Genomic DNA, 19,321 nt, shown 5'->3' on the forward strand with positions numbered 1-19,321 from the left:
ATTTGAAGAAAGGAATCCCCGTAACAATCTCGTATTTGCTTTTCATCGTGACCCAAGGCTAATTAATTTTCTTATTTCACCCTCATGGGAATATTTTCTGCATTTTAAAGAGCATAACTAACAAATTCGTCATCGTAAAACTTGAGATTATGTAATATTACATTTGATTTGTCATCCTAGTAACAAACTTTTATTTAATTTTTTTTTATTTTTATTTTGAACAAGGAAAGGGGTATATTTCTACATGATATATAAATAAGTGCGGGAAAGAGTTGGACATTATACACTCCAAAGCCCTTAACATGAGAAAGCTTTTGTTGATTCTAGACTTTCTTTTATGTTTATCATTGTCGACATCACATGTGAGTACATTACCATTAGACAACAAATATTTATAATGATAAAATATACAATTTTCTTTATTTTTCAGTGGTGCTTTATGTTGCCTATGTTATTGCTCTGTAACTCATTTAAATGTCTAGTGTCAATCTGTCTGAAACACACAGTGATGAAAACATGACTATCAAAAAACCCTTCAAGTTGACATTATATTCTGTTCAAATGTAAAATGATGCAGTAATATAACATTCGTTTCTTTTATGGGTTGATTGAAATAAAAAAATAAGTAAGCAACGAACGTGGTTGTCAAATTTGATAAATGCTGTTTTGTGCTTCTTTCTTAAACATTTGTCTGCTTTTGTTCTGTTTGAGATTGTGACACGGTGATGACTGTTGTACCCCTATTTTGGCAATTTTGCCTATTCTGTCTGTTTTGTTCACACATCGTTGTAAATATAATGGAATTCGATGCGACTGTCATACAAGTGAGAGGTTAAGCGCTATAAGATTAGGTTCAATCCACCATTTTCTAAATGCCTGCACTAAATCAGGAATATGACAGTTGTTGTCCATTCGTTTGATGTGTTTAATCATTTCTAACTCAGTATAAGGGTAAAAACGATGGGTAGGTCTGAGGGTTTTTTAGGCCATGTTTTGAATTTCTATTTTGAATTGCAAGATTCTTACAAAGACATGCACTTAAGTTCATGTGTTCCGTCATTTGGAGAAAGCAAATAATTTGCAATGATGAGTTAGAAATATAGAAACCATCAGTACGATATTTTACGTTTGAAGTTAGAAACATAGAAACCATCAGTACGATATTTTACGTTTGAAGTTAGATTCAAAACTAACCGGACATAGCTTTATAATAAAGTTAATTGCAACCTTAGTTTGCTATTAATAAGTATTAAAATGTGCATTGTTATTAAATGTAATATCAGTATTTAGTTCAAATATAATCTTAAATCAATCCTAATTCTATCTTAGTCATTCTAATGTGACGTCATTTTTCATTTTTTGATGATCTGTTTTACAAATTCAAATGACGTCATTTTTTTGTCATTTTTTACAATTTCAAATATGACGTCACTCGGCGTTGAAGTTTAAACTTATTCGGATGTGTCTACATTTCGTGTTGCAAATGTCTGGTTATGTAATGTATTTCATTTGTTTCCTGTAATTAGTTAATACTCAGTTTTATCATGTACATCTTTTGTATAATAATTTTATAAATTTAATGTTTGCAAAAGTATAAATTCTTCTAAATAATAGGGATGTTCTGGTAACTAACAGAAAACCCTGGCCGTTTTTGGCACAACTTTTTTGATCGTTTGGTCCTCCATGCTGGTCGACTTTGTGCTTGTTTCGGCTTTCAAACTTTTGTATCTCGGCGTTACGTCACTAGTAGATCTTGTGTGGACAAAATGCACTTCTGGCGTATTAAAATTTTGAACTTGTTGCATTTTGTTGGCTGTTGTTCGTGTATTTCTTTGTCAATTGTGTTCTCCAATTTATTTATATTGTAGTCCTGTGGTGTTGAGTTGTCATTTTAATGTTATATTTCACATGGCTATAAAAGAGGGAGGTTTGGCATGCCACAAAACCAGGTTCAACCCACCATTTTTTCCTTTTAAAATGTCCTGTACCAAGTCAGGAATATGGCCATTGTTATATTATAGTTCATTTCTGTATGTGTTACATTTTAACGTTGCGTCGTTTGTTTTCTCTTATATTTTAGTGTAAATTCACATTGCGATAAGACGTGTCACGGTACTTGTCTATCCCAAATTCATGTATTTGGTTTTGATGTTATATTTGTTATTCTCGTGGGATTTTTCTGATGCTTGGTCCGTTTCTGTGTGTGTTACATTGTAGTGTTGTGTCGTTGTTCTCCTCTTATATTTAATGCGTTTCCCTCAGTTTCAGTTTGATACCCCGATTTTGTTTTTTGTCCATGGATTTATGAGTTTGAACAGCGGTATACTACTGTTGCCTTTATTTGATCCTGTTTTCTAAATTATGTTCCGTGAAATTGTAATTATTTGAATACCTGCTTTCTTCGTGTTTTGTTCTAAACTTAAGTTTAGTGCTGATATTGATCGAATTTTTACAGACGTCTTTTTTGCCTGGTGATTCCAAAAATGCAAGACAACATAGAAAGGAACTCAATTTAAAACGTCCACCAGAAGACAGCACTGCATTTGAATCAGATATTATTTTGGCGTCAGAAAAAGGTAACAAATTAGATAAAGAAATTCTGAGCGGAAACAGGAAACGAAGACAGACAGTACAAGCTACCAAAATTTGGCCAAATGGTATTATTGTATATAAATATGACGATAATTGGCGTAAGTACACATTTAAAGATCTATTATTACGCATCGGTCAAACAAGCAAGTATTTTATCAAAAGCTGTTACATGTGATATATTTGAATGTTGTTTGACTTTTTGTTAACTATAGTACCATTTTCTACATGTCGTTATACAATTACCTACTTTGCAAATCTAATTTCGATTTTTGGCAATCTAATTATTAAATCAATTATCTTACCATTTATTTACATCGATTTTCTTTGACAAAATAACCTTTTTTTCTTTCTTTTCTGGTCCATATAGGAGCGTTGTGAAGCATACACCTTTTTTGAATATTCAAGAGTTCAAATGACTGCCGGAGTTGCAGCTAAATGGCATCCTTGAAAGACTGTTAAACGTTTTAAAAATATTTGTTATGTTATTCATGAATACCTTATGTAACAGACACCTTTCGAGTTATGTCCTTCACCGGATCTGTTTTTTTAATAATGTGCGTCTTTATGATGTAATTTAGGGATCGCCTGTATCCTTGCACTATTAAGTTAATCAAGCGTCTTCGTGATCGTCATTGTGAAGAACTAGAACTTATATGTGTTTCGTAGGTACTTATCCAAATGCACTAATAGTGAATAGCGATGAATAAAGATATATGTAGTTACTTACGGATGTATTTGAATTTTTAATGGAAGCTGTCACAGTACACGTGTACCAAACCCATCAAATGCAACAATTCTTTGTATCAGACATTCAGAACGACGAGACCACTAATCATGTACAGTTACAATTGATTTGTTATTAATTGTAGTCTACAGTCCTCATTGCTGCACTCATCACCCCTTTCTTACTTTTCGATATCCAAATATTTTTCAACAGCTCCAGAAACACATGATCATTATATTTACATCCCAGCTCCTTTGTTCTAACAGGGGTGATCTGAGCCGGATCACCCCTACTAGATCACCCTAGTTTAAGTTTCTTTGTTATGCATGCTTTCCTTTGTTCTGTAACATTTTGGCGGGAATGTCAAATCCAGTATAAAACTTATAATTAATTATACGGAGAAGACTATCTATCAAAATTCACGTAGAAAAAATCCATCGTATATGCTGGGATTCGAACTCAAGACCTTTAGCATATCAAGCCACGACACATACCACTTCACCAGGACGACTAGATACGAACTATCAGAAATTTAACATACTTAAAGGAAGCAAGATATTTTTATAACTGGAACGAGTTGGCAGACCTTTACTCAGTGGGGTTTAAACCCTTTTCGTTAAATAAATGAGTTGTCAGACTGATTGTTCAATTTGATTTTACACTTTTTCAAAGTTGGGCGAGTCGGTTTCAAGAGTGGGGCGATTTTTTCATGAAGTGGCGATATAGTGTGGGCCGATTGGCCAGTGGGGCGAGTTAACATTGTTTGATATCTACTCATCGTGTTAGGGGGTCATAAAGGGTATACATCATATAGTAATATATAAAGTATATTATAATGGTTGTGTGGCGTTCTAAACTAGATTTTATGAATTGTAAATGGTTTTTCGTCTAATCTAAAACAGCTGGGATGTAAAATAGTTATCCCATTCGGACTTGGTGTGTCAGTGTAAGATCACCCTCTGGCCTCCGGCCATCGGGATGATCTTACACTGACATACCGCGTCCTTATGGGATAACTATTAAAAATAGCGAATACATTTAAAAATCAAGTATTTTTTTTTTAGTTTTAATAGCTTTCTGTAGGTGTGGTATTTAAACTACTTAGAGCAATGCCTCCCATGTGTTTTCAGAACATGAGTCAAAGTCCAACTGGAAATGGCATGACTAAGAAGTAAAAAAAACTAGAGACTATAAAGAGCTTGTGTCGCTCACCTTGGTCTTTGTGCATATTAAGGACACAGATGAATTCATGACAAAATTGTGTTTTGGTGTTGGTGATGTGTTTGAAGTTCTTACTTTACTGAACGTTCTTGCTACTTACAATTATCTCTATCTATAATGAACTTGTCCCTTTAGTAACAGACGAAAATATTTTGTAAAAATTTTAAGGAATTTACAAAATTTATGAAAATTGTTAAAAATTTACTATAAAGGGCAATAACTCCTTGAGGGGTCAACTGACAATTTTGCTCATGTTGTACTATTTGTAGATCTTACTTTGCTGAACATTATTGCTGTTTACAGTTCATCTCTATCTATAAAAATATTCCTGAATATAACCAAAAACGGTAAAAATTCCTTTAAAACTACCAATTCAGGGAAAGCAATACAATAACCAGTTGTCTGAATTGTCTGAAAATTTCAGGGCGGATATATCTTGACTTGATTAACAATTTAACCCAGTTAGATTTGCTCTAAATGCTTTGATTTAAAAGTTATCAGCCAAATCTACATTTTACCCCTATGTTTTATTTTTAATCATGGCGGCCATCTTGGTTGGTTGACCGGGTCACCCCACACATTTTTTTTAACTATTTACCCCAATGATGATTGTGGTCAAGTTTGGTTTGATTTGGCCTAGTAGTCTTCAGAGGAGAAGATTATTGTAAAAGTTAACGACGACGGACGACGGACGCCAAGTGATGAGAAAAGCTTACTTGGCCCTTTGGGCCTGGTGAGCTAAAAAAAATGTAACCACTTCCTCTAATAGAAAATGTGCACGAACTTTTTGAAAATCCCCGTGTAAAGTACAAGAAAATAAACTCATCATAGATACGAGTGCTCTATCTGGATAAGTAAGAATAAACCACAAGGACTTTAAGGTGGTACCCAACACTTTAACTAAAATTAATTTGGCTCGTTTAATTTTCATAAAATTTTGACAAGGTATTTACTTTGACCCTTTGACAAAAATACAAAAATTTCAAAAAATTTGAACCAACCGTTTTATCAGAAAAATTACACTGGTTATATAGCAGTTTGACAAACACTTATTTTGATCATTGAGAAGCTCAATATTCCATTTACAACACAACGTAATTAAAACGTTTAGCTGATTTTACAGAGTTATCTCCCTGTAGTGTTAGGTACCACATTAATATACCAGTAAAAATTCATAAGTTGAACAAAGACAGACAACGCATTTTTTGGGCGTTTTTATATTATCTAAGATTTAAATAAAGCAGATAGGAAATTGTAGCAGTTAGTAGAACTCATTCAACAGCTGATTAAAGTGTACATTTATTCAGCAATTAATTAAAACTTTATTTCCTTTGAACAGCTAATAGCAAACTTGGTAATCTTTCAAAAAGAAGTATGGAAAAGGCAATGAAGATGTGGCAAGACAAAACATGCGTGATTTTTATTCGGCAGACACCAACAACTCCTAGAATCGGTTCGTACGGAAGTGGTGTCAACATTGTTTTTGGACACATGTATGTAGAATTAATAATAAATTTAGTGGAAGCCAATTTTTCTAGATTGACTTTAAAGGGAATTTAAAATTGAGAATGTAAATAGGGAATGTGTCAATGAGACAACAACCCGACCATAGAGTAGACAACATCTGAAGTCCACCAATGGGTCTTAAATGCAGCGAAAAACTCCCGGACCCGGAGAAGTGTTTCAGTTGGCCCCTAAACAAATATGTTACTAGTGATAATGGTCGCCATACTAAACTCCGAGTTATACATAAGAAACATAAATTTAAAATCAAACAAGACTAACAAAGGCCAAAGGCTCCTGACTTGGGACAGGCACAAAAATGCGGCGGGGTTAAACATGGTTTTTTTTATATCTCAACCCTCCCCCTTTACCTCTTGCCAATGTAGAAAAAAAACAACAATACGCATTGATAAAACGCATTTTAAGAGAAGTCCGAGTCCGATGTCAGAATATATAACAAAAAAAAAACTAATTATAAACAAAATGACAATATTAGTTATACATACATTAACAATGGACTACTAGCAGTTACTGACATGACAGCTTCAGACCTCAATTATACAGATTGAAAGATTATGAAGATCAAGCGCAATCCCTCCCGTTAGGGGTTTAGTATTAAATTCCATCATAAAATATATGAGAAGAACATAACCCGTGTCATGCCAACAACTAGACTTTATACATTAAAGGATATATGGCACACAAAAAAAGAAATTATTGGTGAAGATATGAGTCATTTTTATGAAATCTCTTTTTTTAAATCAAAATCACTATACCAAGTATAAATCTGCATTCTTAAAATCACTTCCGAAGTGTAAGATTCATCCGTACATTTTATATCTGTTTTTAACCATTGTGTCTTAAATATGTTAGAATTATAGTAGCAAGAGCTGCGCCAAAAACAACATTAGTTTCAGATCAGGTTGTCACTATTGAAACAAACATAAGCAAAAGCACCGATTTAAGATATTGATACTATAACTGTTTTAAAATCAAAAATGACCGTCATACATCGCGTTGAAGCATCAATTTACAATGATCAAAAGCAGTTTTTGTCATGAAGGAAACCTAAATAAATAATTAAGGAATTGTATTTCAAAAAATGAATTCATACATATGTATCAACAGCTGACTACTTACCTAAGTAGGTCAATGGAATCTTACAGGATACATCAAGAAAATAAAACCTTGGTTTCTTGAAGTAACTATGTAATAAGCATATTTAATGAATAAATATATTAATGTCGTTAACATTTTGTTTTAATATAGGGATTGAACCATAAAGCATTGTCCTTTACTGCATTTGAAAATAAACAATTCGATCATTATCTAATAAACTGATAAAATTAATTACCGACATAGGATCTATTACTTTTGAGAGTAATTAATTACATTCAATTACAATTACAAAATCTTCAATTTAATTACACATTACATTTGACTTTTTTTGACAATGTAATTAATTACTTTCCAATTACTTGGCAAATGTAATTAATTACTTCAATTACTTTTAAAAGGAAAATTTAAATAAAATATCGAAACATGCATTTATTATATTATGATATATACATAGGTTTCATACATTGCTTCACTGACCAATGCAGAACATGTATTACTAGAGTGTACTCCTGATTACATACTGCCTAATGCAGTAAGATAATACGAGGAGCTTCTTGTGTCCTTAATTGATTGACAAATAATTTGTCAATTCAAGTCAAAAGATGTAATTGACAATATTTTGTGAACAAAGATGAACTGTCATGAACGTCAAATGGTGATTTAATGCTATGTACAGCAATACTTTTATTGTTTTTTACCCCACTTATTGTGCTTATAAATTCCCCAAAGCGAGTATATGACAGTGTTGTTGTTCTTTTATTATTCCACCTTGATCATAAGATTATAATTCAAGCTATTATTTCTATCTGGAAAATAATTTTCAATTTCAAGAAGTTAATTTCTTTTGTTTTTATTATATAACCAGGTGTCAGACGGTTGCTGGTAGGTTCGAATATGCATTTGGAGATCTTGAAGTTGCTGGAAACTGTGCAGAAAACGTATTTAAACTATTTTATTGTTTTCGTCCTAGTTTTGAGTTTTGCTTTCGGTTTTTTTTCTTGATTTGTTTTTAATTTTTTTTTTGTGGAAGTTGTTTACTATTGAGAGCGAATAATTAAATAAAAGATAAGTCTCATTAAAAACGACATGCTTGTCTCTCTCGACAAAGAAAGTTAACTTATTTAAATAAAATTGCAGTGTATTTACCTTAAGTTTGTACATTCTTCAAATAAATGACAGTTTAATATATAACAGCTAAACAATGTGATCATTGTCATAGAAATACAAGTTAGTGCAAGTATTTAGACAGTTACAGGTCAACCATTGACTAATAATATTTGCTTAAATAGCTAGGATTGGCGGGTGGGTTTATACCTGGGGATAGAGGCTCCAATCGTGTTGTCTCCTTACTTTTTACGTAATACTGTAAGAGAGTCTTTAATGAAGGATAGATCTGACAACTTTCTTTAAAAAGGTGTCAATTCTTATGGTAATCAGCTTTAATTGATTAATATGACTTTTTTGTGACTAATACCACATCTCTTTGTTTATATATATATATACAAAAAAAATACTGTTATTGAGCTACTACGTGCTTTTCATGTATGAGAGAAAAATCTGTTTGCTTATGAATGTACATGTATAACGTTATATTTAACAGCCTGGAAAGTTGGCCCATCTACTTGGTCACGTAATAGGTATATTCCACCAACATAACCGACCAGACAGAGATAAGTACATCACTGTGACGTTTGAAGCTCTTAAGCAAGACGCCTGGAAATTCTTTATTAAAGCAAATGAAAATCATACAGAACAACTAAATAAACCGTATGATATTGGATCTATTATGCATCTTGGTGGACACGTCATGGTAAACTATTCTGTTAATATATATGTAAAAAATAAATCAATATGCGTTTTAAAAGAAACAAAACCGAGTACACCTTTGTGTTAAAATCTATTGCTTTTTTTTGTTGTTGCTTATTTCAAAACAACAAGTGAAACTAGTCATATTTATATCTTATCATCATGTTCATCTTTTAAACATAAGCGTATTCAAGGCAAAACGCAACGTCCAGAAAACCATATTATGTGCTTTATAACATAAAATGAATTATCAAATGGAGATGAGCTGGGTCATATGTCGTTTATTTTGTCATGATAATCAAAATAAAATAGAAATTTAAAAATGTATTTTCGTTCAATGGTTTTGAAGAAAATCAGAAAATAATTGCGAAGCTTTTTTAAAATATCAATTGCATATAAGTGCGCTCTCGTGTCGTTTAGTACAATACTTAAACATAAGTCTTAGATTTAATTTTGTATTTCCTGGGTACGAGGACATAGCTGGTATTTTTGGGACATTACACTTGCTTTTGTCGGAATATCCAGTAAACAAATGTGTTATCAGAAAGTAGGGGAAAATGTTTGATCGAGTGAATAGTGTTTTGAAACCAACAACCAGTTAAAAGTCGTTTGAAGGGAATGTGTTTGCTTCAAGTGCTTGTTTTCGAATCTAGTAAGCGGTTTATAGTCCTTGACGGAAACATGTGTGCTTCCAGTGAATATGCAATAACTTGGAGATAAGTTTTGAAACTATTTTTTACTAGTGAATAGGCTTTTTCAGAAAATTTTGAAAAAAGTGTACATTTATTTAGAAAACAAAATACGTACTGAAATCTGATAATATACACATATTCACTTATTATGATGGTTATAGTAAGTATCAAATGGACAAAACACTTGATATTATCCTCATCGCCATTCATTATGTGTTTTTTATACCGAAAAAAAACAACTTTCTAAAAAGTCTAAATACATCATCTGAAAAAACAAGATGAACTTCAAGTGGTTTTTTTTTATAGTCGTGTTGTATTTTTAATATTTCATTAAAGTAACTGTAATGAAGATCAGGAATACTTGTGTAAAAATTCCCGTGAATATTATCTATTTTACTAGACTAGCTGACGTACTGTACATAAACTGTACTACACGTTAAACCCTTTACGATATCAGTTTGACGTTGCAAAGCGCAAAAATACAGGCAGAATAATTAATGATAAATATGATATATTTAAAAAACTATTAACTGGGGTAATAGCACAGGCACTTGTCTCAGATTTTTTCCCCCCTATATACCTTAATATAACACAAGGTACTTAACTAAATTTTTTGAAAAATGACCCCCAGTCCCGAATTCCCGTTATTTTTTGATTTCTCGGTTGTCAAATCTACTTAAACTTAATATGCCGTAAATCTAAATTGATTTATCTACACAATGGTATATGACACGACTATCATTGTTGTCGGGATCATTAGTAGCAGGTCTCGGAAGTCGGTCAACGGGATTTTTTTTGCATTCGTCTCAAACTTTGGCAACACCCAGTCCGCATGTAATTTTATACTGGTTTCTCATTGGTCGATCGTCTGGCTAAAAATAAATGTGGGAAATTTTGGTCAATTTATAACTCTACATTAGTGTCGTTGTGTACACGTGTGTTTCATAACAAAATGAATGTCAAACAGCTTATAGCATTGAATCAGGTAAAAAATGATCATAACCTTTTGCTTCTGGGGCAAAGTGGAACGGGGAAGAGCAATTTGGTCTGTACTATAGAACAAGAACTAAAAAAGGGGGGAAAACGGTCGCAGTCACAGGAACAACGGGAGTGGCTTCATTGAATATAGGTGGGATTACTGTCCATTCCTGTTCCGGTATAGCAGATGGTCATTTTTCAAATGACGAACTATTACAAAAATTGACTATTGATGAATATTTTCGAAAATACAAGGGGTTCTGCAAGTTTAGGATTTTAAAAATGTCAATTTACCATTCAAATAAGGATTGACATATGTTTTTGTTTTGTTTTCCCTACTCAAAATGATATCAAAATGTTATTAGAAATATACATATCATGAACAAATAGCATTATTAGGTAAATACATCTTTTCATGATACTTCAAAATTTCTCGCTTTTCAAACCTTTTGGAGTTATCTCAATATCTTATGTAAAGTCCAGAGAGAGTCTGAATGATGTCAATAAAATGGGAAAATCTGAGTTCTAAAATTAGAAACTCCTGACACATTCGACAGACCTAAAAAAACACTTATTTGGGTTTGTTTCACATAATCTGTAAAGAATTTACAATAAAGATAATAATTTATAGTCAGAGGTAAGCTGACAGTTTTTATTTTAATAATTTTTATAATAATTCAATCACTGCGGGCTGGGTGTTGCCAAAGTTTGAGACGAATGCAAAAAAAATCCCGTTGACCGACTTCTGAGACCTGCTACCGTAATGATCCCGACAACAATGATAGTCGTGTCATATACCATTGTGTAGATAAATCAATTTAGATTTACGGCATATTAAGTTTAAGTAGGCTTGACAACCGAGAAATAGAAAAATAACGGGAATTCGGGACTGGGGGTCATTTTTAAAAAATTTAGTTAAGTACCTTGTGTTATATTAAGGTATATAGGAAAACAAATTTCTGAGACAAGTGTTATATTAAGGTATATAGGAAAACAAATTTCTGAGACAAGTGCCTGTGGGTAATAGTCTTTAAAACTATTGACTGGCAAAAAAATCTGTGGAATGAAATAGCACAACTATTTCATTGTTTTTTATATAGAAAAAAAACATACTGAGGTATTATAACTTGTAGTGTTATGTACTTAGAGTAGAATGAAATTCAAAACAGTGTAGCTGTGGCCATTGATTGACACATTAAATTCATCCATTGACTGGGACAATTTACGTGAACGTTTGTCTGTAACGACCACTGTTCACGACGTACCTACGATAGACATTTAAACTGTGGGGTCACCAAAGGTTTCTTAACGCCTTTAATTATAAAATAATTCGAAAAATTAATCAGGAATAACCTTTGTGTTTTGATTTATATAATTGATATAAATCAAAATATCGTGTTATATCTGATTGATTTTTCGAATTACTTTATTTAGGTGTTGAGAACCTTTGGTGACCCCATAGTTTAAGTGTCTTTAAAAAGTACATAGTGAGCATTGGTCGTTACATACAAACGTTCACCTAAATTGTCCCAGTCAATGGATGATTTTAATGTGTCAATCAATGGCAACAGCTACACTGTTTTGAATTTCATTCTAAATGACTTATAATTTTGACAGTAAAAAATATACCGCAGTCCCACTGGGCCACAATCACACTACGATCTGTGAAAAAAAATTGACGATCGCATTGTGCAGATCACAGTAAGGTCGTAGTATGGTCATGGTGAGGTCTTCATGATCGTGATGAGCGTGGCCAACTTTAAACATGTTCAAAACAATCGTGGTGCAGTCGTGGCGAAATCATGTCGTAGTAGAAGCGTAGTGAGAGCGCAGTAAGGTCGTGGTAAGATCGCAAATGTCGCTAAACCATCGTACCGACAGCGTAGCGGAAGCGCAATTCTAGTCGGGGATACTGTGCTACGATCTCACAGCGACTTCACTACGACCATCACGTTCTTATCGCGACCCAAACACGCTTCCACGACGACTATACAACGTTTATACCACGCTTATATCACGCTATTCAAGATCATCGTACGATTTTACTACGCCCATGACGTCTTCATCACGCTGTTCTTACGTTCATACTACCATCATCATGCTCGTTGTCATTGTCATATAAAATTTATAAAAGCTCTCCAGCTTTTGTTTGTATGTATGTAATTCGGAACTCTTGTCCTTTATCACCAAAGGCGCAATCATTCTTGACTCATCTGTGTCATCCCTCGTTTCGTTCACTAAAGCATTGTTTTTTTTTATCTTGATGGACCAGCAATAAGTTGTGATTCAGGTTGGATTAGTCGGTCCGACATATATTTTCTTGATCAAGATTCGTTACTATCAGATCTCCCTCTGCCCCTACCTCCACCCTTACCCTTACGTAGTTTTTGGTAGCATGACTGCGTTGTTTCCGAGAAACTCCACGTATCAATCAAAAATAGAAGGAATAATACAGTATTTATATGGAACACGATATTGACGTTATTGCTGGGAGCGTAGTTAGATCGCGGTATGAACGTGTTATGATCGTAGTATGGTCATGATAAGAGCGTGCTATAATCGCAATAGAAGCGTGATAAGATCGTGATGCAATCGGATAAATCGTTGTATGGTCGTAGTGAGGACGTGATGAGCGCAGAGGGATCGTGACCATCTTAGTGAGATCGCAGAATAGGCGATGAGAACGTGGTATAATCGTAGCTGGATCGTTGTAGAAGCGTGATTGGAATAAAAATTTACATTTTCTTGCCGCTCATACTGCGATCTGAGTCACAGTGAGAGTGGTGCGATCGTGGTCTAGTGACACTGGGTCTTTAGGTGTTTTTGAAAACTTTCAGAACTATGATTCTTCCATGATCTTCGATTTCGTATTTATTTTACGTTTTTAATTCGAGCGACAATATTGAGTGATTTGTAGATGAGAAGCGCATCTGTCGTAAAAAAAGTTTATTTTTTGTTTCTATGATGAGTTTATTCGTCTTTTTTATGTTTTTTTTTTAGTTTTACAATTACAACATGACAATTCAACCAAAGGATAAAAGACTGATGGCAGTAATGGGCCAAAGGACACATTTGAGCTTCCTGGATATAAAAAAAGTTAATGATTTATATACCTGTAATAGTAAGTATTAGTTTCTTGTTCAATGTTTAAAAAACAATTTCAGACCTAAGGAAGCAACTTTTCTCTGCTCGATTCATAATAACATTCATAGTCACCAGTGCGTTGATTTCATAATAATGGATTTTTTTTTTGCGACTGTCATAAAAGCGAGTGGTTTAGCTAGCTTTATAACCAGGTTTAATCCATCATTTTCTACAAAATAAAATGCCTGTGACAAGTCAGGAATATGACAGTTGTTATCCATTCGTTTGAATGTGTTTGGGCTTCGATTTTGCCATTTGATTACGAACTTTCCGTTAATATATAAAAGAATTCCCTCGGAATTTGTTATTTTTAACTATTTTACTTAATAACAAAGAAAGAATAAAATTGAAAAGTGTAGAAGAAAGTGTATTTCATTACTTCTTAACAACAAGTTCAAGAATTGTTCCATTGAATGAGCATCTTGAGAAGGACATTTTCCCTGTTCTTTTTTCCCCATCCTTCTCTATCAAAATCAAACTGACCCTCTTGAATAAGAAGATATCAGTTAGCAATTGAAATTAATCCAATTTCGATTTATTAACATCTGTATGTTGAATTAACTTATCTTAATTTATCATTTTTATCGAAGTTAATAATCATATTTCATGTATTGGTTATGAGAGGCAATCGGATTTGAGCGTGAATAGATCGCATTAGTAACAATTGTCATTGTGTGTATATAAACATTACTAAACTGATTATGATGCTGTTTTGTTTCAGGAAACTGTCCACGAGGTCCAAAGTGTAAAAACGAGGGTTACATTGGTCCAAACTGTTCTTGTACCTGTCCTTTAGATTTAACTGGAAGAAAGTGTCAAAAAGTTGTACAGAGTTTTTCGGGTATTTGATATATAAAAACTTTTCCAACGGATTAAGGGTAAAAAGTAATAACAAACCATCTTAGAACATCATGGCCTTGTGCTATGCTAAAATATCTGCATTATGGAGGAAAATAACTGTACATAAATAATAGCAACACCAGTGGCGGATCCAGGGGGGGGGGGGGTTCCGGGGGTGCGCACCCCCCCTTTATTTTTGCCGATCGATGCATTTGTATCGGGACATATGTTTTGCACCCCCCCCCCCCCCTTTGCCCTGGATTAGCATGGGTTAGCACCCCCCCTTTCGAAAATTCCTGCATCCGCCCCTGAACACATATTTACTTAGTAGTGTTTAAATCTATTAAAACTACATCAAGGTAGGTAAAGATCGAAAATTGAAAACCTGTAAAAGTAAAATTATTTAAAGGATCTATAAGGTGTGTTATGAGGCCTTTTAACCTTTCTGGACATACTTCTTTACCATATATATATATCTTTAAAAAATTTAGTTAAGGAATGACTGTAATATTTTTTCTGTCTATAAAGAAATAACATCAAAAATGTGGTGCATACTCAATAACCTGCGTAGCGGGTTATTTTAAAGTATGCCCCACATTTTTTATGTTATTTCGAATAGACAGAACAAATATAACAGTAATTTCTTATAATTTAATTCCAAATCCTTTTTAAACCGGAGAAAACCATAAAAAAAACGTTGATGACGTCACGGTCAAATGACTAAATTTTGTCTATGGATTGATAAACAAAACAACGTCAGCCAATCAAAAGACGCGTTACATCCAAAATCAAATTATTAAAACATTAAACGAAATCTTTATGCAATAATTAAAAGTTTTGTCTGATAAAGTTCAGCTAAATTTTAAGAGACGGTTATCTTTCGTCCCTCTTTTATAACGGAAGAGGAAGAGCCATAGGGATGTGAAAGTCTAAACAATGAATAACAGTTCCGATTTTTTCTTCTAGGATGTGGAGGCGTTCTGAAGAGATCATCAGGAACATTTTCATCTCCTGGTTATTCACAAAAATACCAAAATTCAACTAGATGCACATGGCTGATACAGGTATCTTTAAAAAAAAATTCGATGGTAGATGTGTTTTTTTACAAGCACAGTGCTCAAAACTTTGTGTTGACATGACATATCATTAATACAGATTCGGGAATGGAGACGGAGAATGTGTCAAAGAGAGTACAGCCTGGTCAAAGAGCAGAAAATTGTCCAATGCTGCCAATGGGTCTTCAACGCAGCTAGAAAATCCATTTACAAGAATGTATACTTTTCAGCAAAAATTGAAGCCACACTAAACATAGAAATATATACTTTGAAATGAACCCAAATTTATAAAACACCAAAGACTAAACAAGGTCAGCGGTTCCTGACCTATGACAGGAACAACATTGCGGTGGGGTTAACTGGTTCTGTGCGATTTCAACCCTCCCAGTACCTCTTATTTGAAACTTTTCCACAATTATTTTTTATTTCAATAACCAATACTTGTATTTAATCATTTCCTGATTTATGAATACCTATGTAGCCCAGGTATCATAATATGGGACCCCTCATATCACCAGGGAAAAAAATCAAAATCATATAAATATATCTAAATAGCAAATACAATTGATTGTACCTGATAAGCAAATCACTGATACAATATGTGAATAAATAATCTCAGGAAGGTTTAGTTTTTCGTTGTGTCTACCCACAGGCAGATTTCATCTACTGTGCAATCACTTGTTTTCGTGAGTATCAATGTTCGTGGAATTCTGAAAACTTGCATATTCGTAGATATTTGATTTCGTGGTTTTGCAAATCTCAGTTTACAAAACCATTGAAAATATGTTAGTCGTTGAACATTTGAATTCGTGGTTCACCTGTACCCACGAAACCCATAAAAAAGGTATTTAACAAATGATATTGAATCCACAGTACCTTATTCACAGGCACATCTTTTAATATTCATCAACTTTGTATTCGAGTTGACCATCTTACTGGTTTGATTCTAATGCTTCTGATGATTCGTACGAAACAAAATGCGTTCTGGGCATACCAATTTATAAGCCTTGTCGATGCGTTATAAGGCACTGTCGTGATGTATATTATACATTTGTTAAATTTACCGTTGATGTATTTAGAGATTCAGAAACTGAGGTATAGAACTCCGGTGGGCAAAGATAATTTCATGTGGATTTAGCTGTTGGTTGTTATTCCTGTTTTTATTTTATCATAAAACGCAATCGATTCAAAAACTACTTTTTAGTATTTTTTCATAGAATCCAAATTTGATTTATGTTAGAGCATGTCTGATTAATGTCAATCCAGTCTAGAATAGCGCTACGGACGCTCCAAATTTAAAAGTCTTATTTTCAAGATTATGCTCAACTTACTCCTATTTTCTGATATAATGTGAATATGATATATGACGGCAGATATTAATAATCTTCAGGGCACTGCAGGATCTTCTATAAGCTTGAATTTTACATCATTTGAAATTGGAGACGATGCTAACTGTTATAATGACTTCCTCGAAGTAAAAACATACGGACTGACTTTAGAAGGACCAAGGTATGACTATTTCTTATACAAATATGTAAATTTGTTTATCTTTTTGATAATTACAAAATGTAACCGCTGTTTATAATTTTTTTTTAAACTCATGGTTTTTTGTTTTGTTTTGCAAGTTCTATTTCTAATTTGACTTTGTTGAAAGGACATCTTGAAAATGAGGCTTAAATATCATAAAGAAAGTTGACTTGTAAACCATTAAAAAAATAGTTAGGTATAGGTTACGTTGTATCTATCAATTAAATTTGAATTCGAAATATTTTAGATTTGAATCAGGTGTGAGGTTAGCATTACACCCAAAAATTATGGGGTTTTTTTCAATTTTCTTTTTTTCTATAATTTGTATTTAAACCAAACGTGCAACGCTAATAATAATTCAATTTTCCGTATTGGCAACACCTGAATTGAGGGAGTGTGTATCAAATTACGTTTGTTTATTAGGATGTAGGACAACGAATGCCATGACATTCCTTATTTGTTACCAGATATATTTCAACTATTACTATATAGATTGTTATAATTAATCTATTTAACTATGGAATTTCAGATTTTGCGGCAGCATCGCTCCTAAAGAAATCAGATATAATGGGAGCACATTACTTGTGAACTTTAATTCAGATCACCTTTATGATAATCGTGGATTTCAGGCTCAATATACTATTCATTAGTATCCGTCATTAACATTTGACTTTTGAGATCATTTTACACACACATTTTATATCTCAAATAAATATATTATTGACTCAGTTTTCTGTTTTGTCAACATTATTGAATCCCTATCTCATTATTCATATTTTTATTACTAAAACTAAGTTAACAATGAAGACAACTCCAGAAAAGCGCTTATGACGCATGAAATTATTAAATGTGTTGTTTTCAATTTTTTAACAACCGTTTTAACATAGATAATATAAAAACGTTTAAACAGTTTTGTTCTTCAATCTGTTCTTGCTCCTGTCTTTCGTCATCCAAGTTTTAATTTACGTTATTATATGATTGCATTGTGGGAAGTCCATTAAACGACGCCGATAAGAGAAGCCGAAAAATTAGACGTCGATTTGGGAACAGCAAAAAAGATCCTGATATCAATGCAATAAAACCGGGCAACGGTTCGAATTCCGTGCAAGGTTGATTTATATAATATTAACTAACTTCCCTTAATAAAACTAATGCAGGCAACTATGGTATCATTATCAAACAACAACTTACAGTTTCAATTGTTTTTAATGACTTTGCAATTAAGATAAAATCACAATAAAAACTATCGCAATGTGTAAATATCATCTTATTGTAGCTAGGATCTGAAAATAGCGAAAATAAAGCCTGCAAATTTTGTTTTATGAAGAAAGAATATGACACCTTTATGAAGAACCTTATTATCATATATTTTGAAGAGCGTTGTGGAACCAAATTTTTCAGAAAGGTTTTTCCGAATACTGATATGGTTATATTTCCTGGAGTAAAATTTCCTTAGGTTTTCGAATAATTTAAAGTGTTGTCGCAGTGGAGATTGGTAGGCTCCTCGAAATACATTTCCTAGTTTATGTAATGACAAGATGCTAGGCTCTAGCATTATTCTTGAATTTCACGTCCCGCTATATAGATGATGTCCTCTCACTACTAAATCAAGTTTAATGACTATATCTATCCCATCGCAATTGACATAGGTTACTAAACGTACAGTTAAACATGTCTATTATCTGGACTTGTATCTAGAACATTACAATGAAGGTCGGCGGAAACGAAAAAAATACCACAAATGAGATGATTTCAGCTTTCCAATGGGGAACTTTTCATTTTTACAGGGTTCATACACCTTTTTTGTTCCATTTTTCAAGGACTTTTCCATGACTTTTCAAGGATGTTTTATGAAATTTCCATACCCAGAAAAACAGGAAACCAAAGGGTAAAATAGAGATTCTTTGAAAGAGGATGACCTACACATCAGTATAAAAGTATTTATTCAAGTTTTGAAATATTCATCCAAAGTTTTCGATAGCTGTTTGGATACACTACTGGTAACTGGAGACCCACTTTGAAACCATTCAGATATGTTCAAACTTTTTGATTTAGTTGAGAGCTCAATGTGTTTGGAGCTCTTACAGTGGCTTTTCAAGGCAGATTCTCCCAGGTTTGAA

The 19,321-nt window shown here is 33.1% G+C and overlaps 1 protein-coding gene across 1 annotated transcript; it reads left to right on the top strand.

Moving 5' to 3' along the window:
- Positions 1-220: 220 nt before the first annotated feature.
- LOC139516196 (blastula protease 10-like) lies at positions 221-17,930 on the top strand. The gene is made up of 10 exons (XM_071306123.1): positions 221-362; positions 2,456-2,690; positions 5,877-6,030; positions 8,025-8,097; positions 8,760-8,969; positions 13,636-13,756; positions 14,501-14,620; positions 15,586-15,683; positions 17,065-17,183; positions 17,731-17,930. The coding sequence occupies exons 1-10, from the start codon at positions 303-305 to the stop codon at positions 17,849-17,851; spliced, it is 1,311 nt and encodes a 436-aa protein (XP_071162224.1). The 5' UTR covers positions 221-302; the 3' UTR covers positions 17,852-17,930.
- The last annotated feature ends 1,391 nt before the right edge of the window (positions 17,931-19,321 follow it).

This window comes from Mytilus edulis, chromosome 3 (assembly GCF_963676685.1).
Source record: "Mytilus edulis chromosome 3, xbMytEdul2.2, whole genome shotgun sequence".
Taxonomy (NCBI): Eukaryota; Metazoa; Mollusca; class Bivalvia; order Mytilida; family Mytilidae; genus Mytilus; species Mytilus edulis.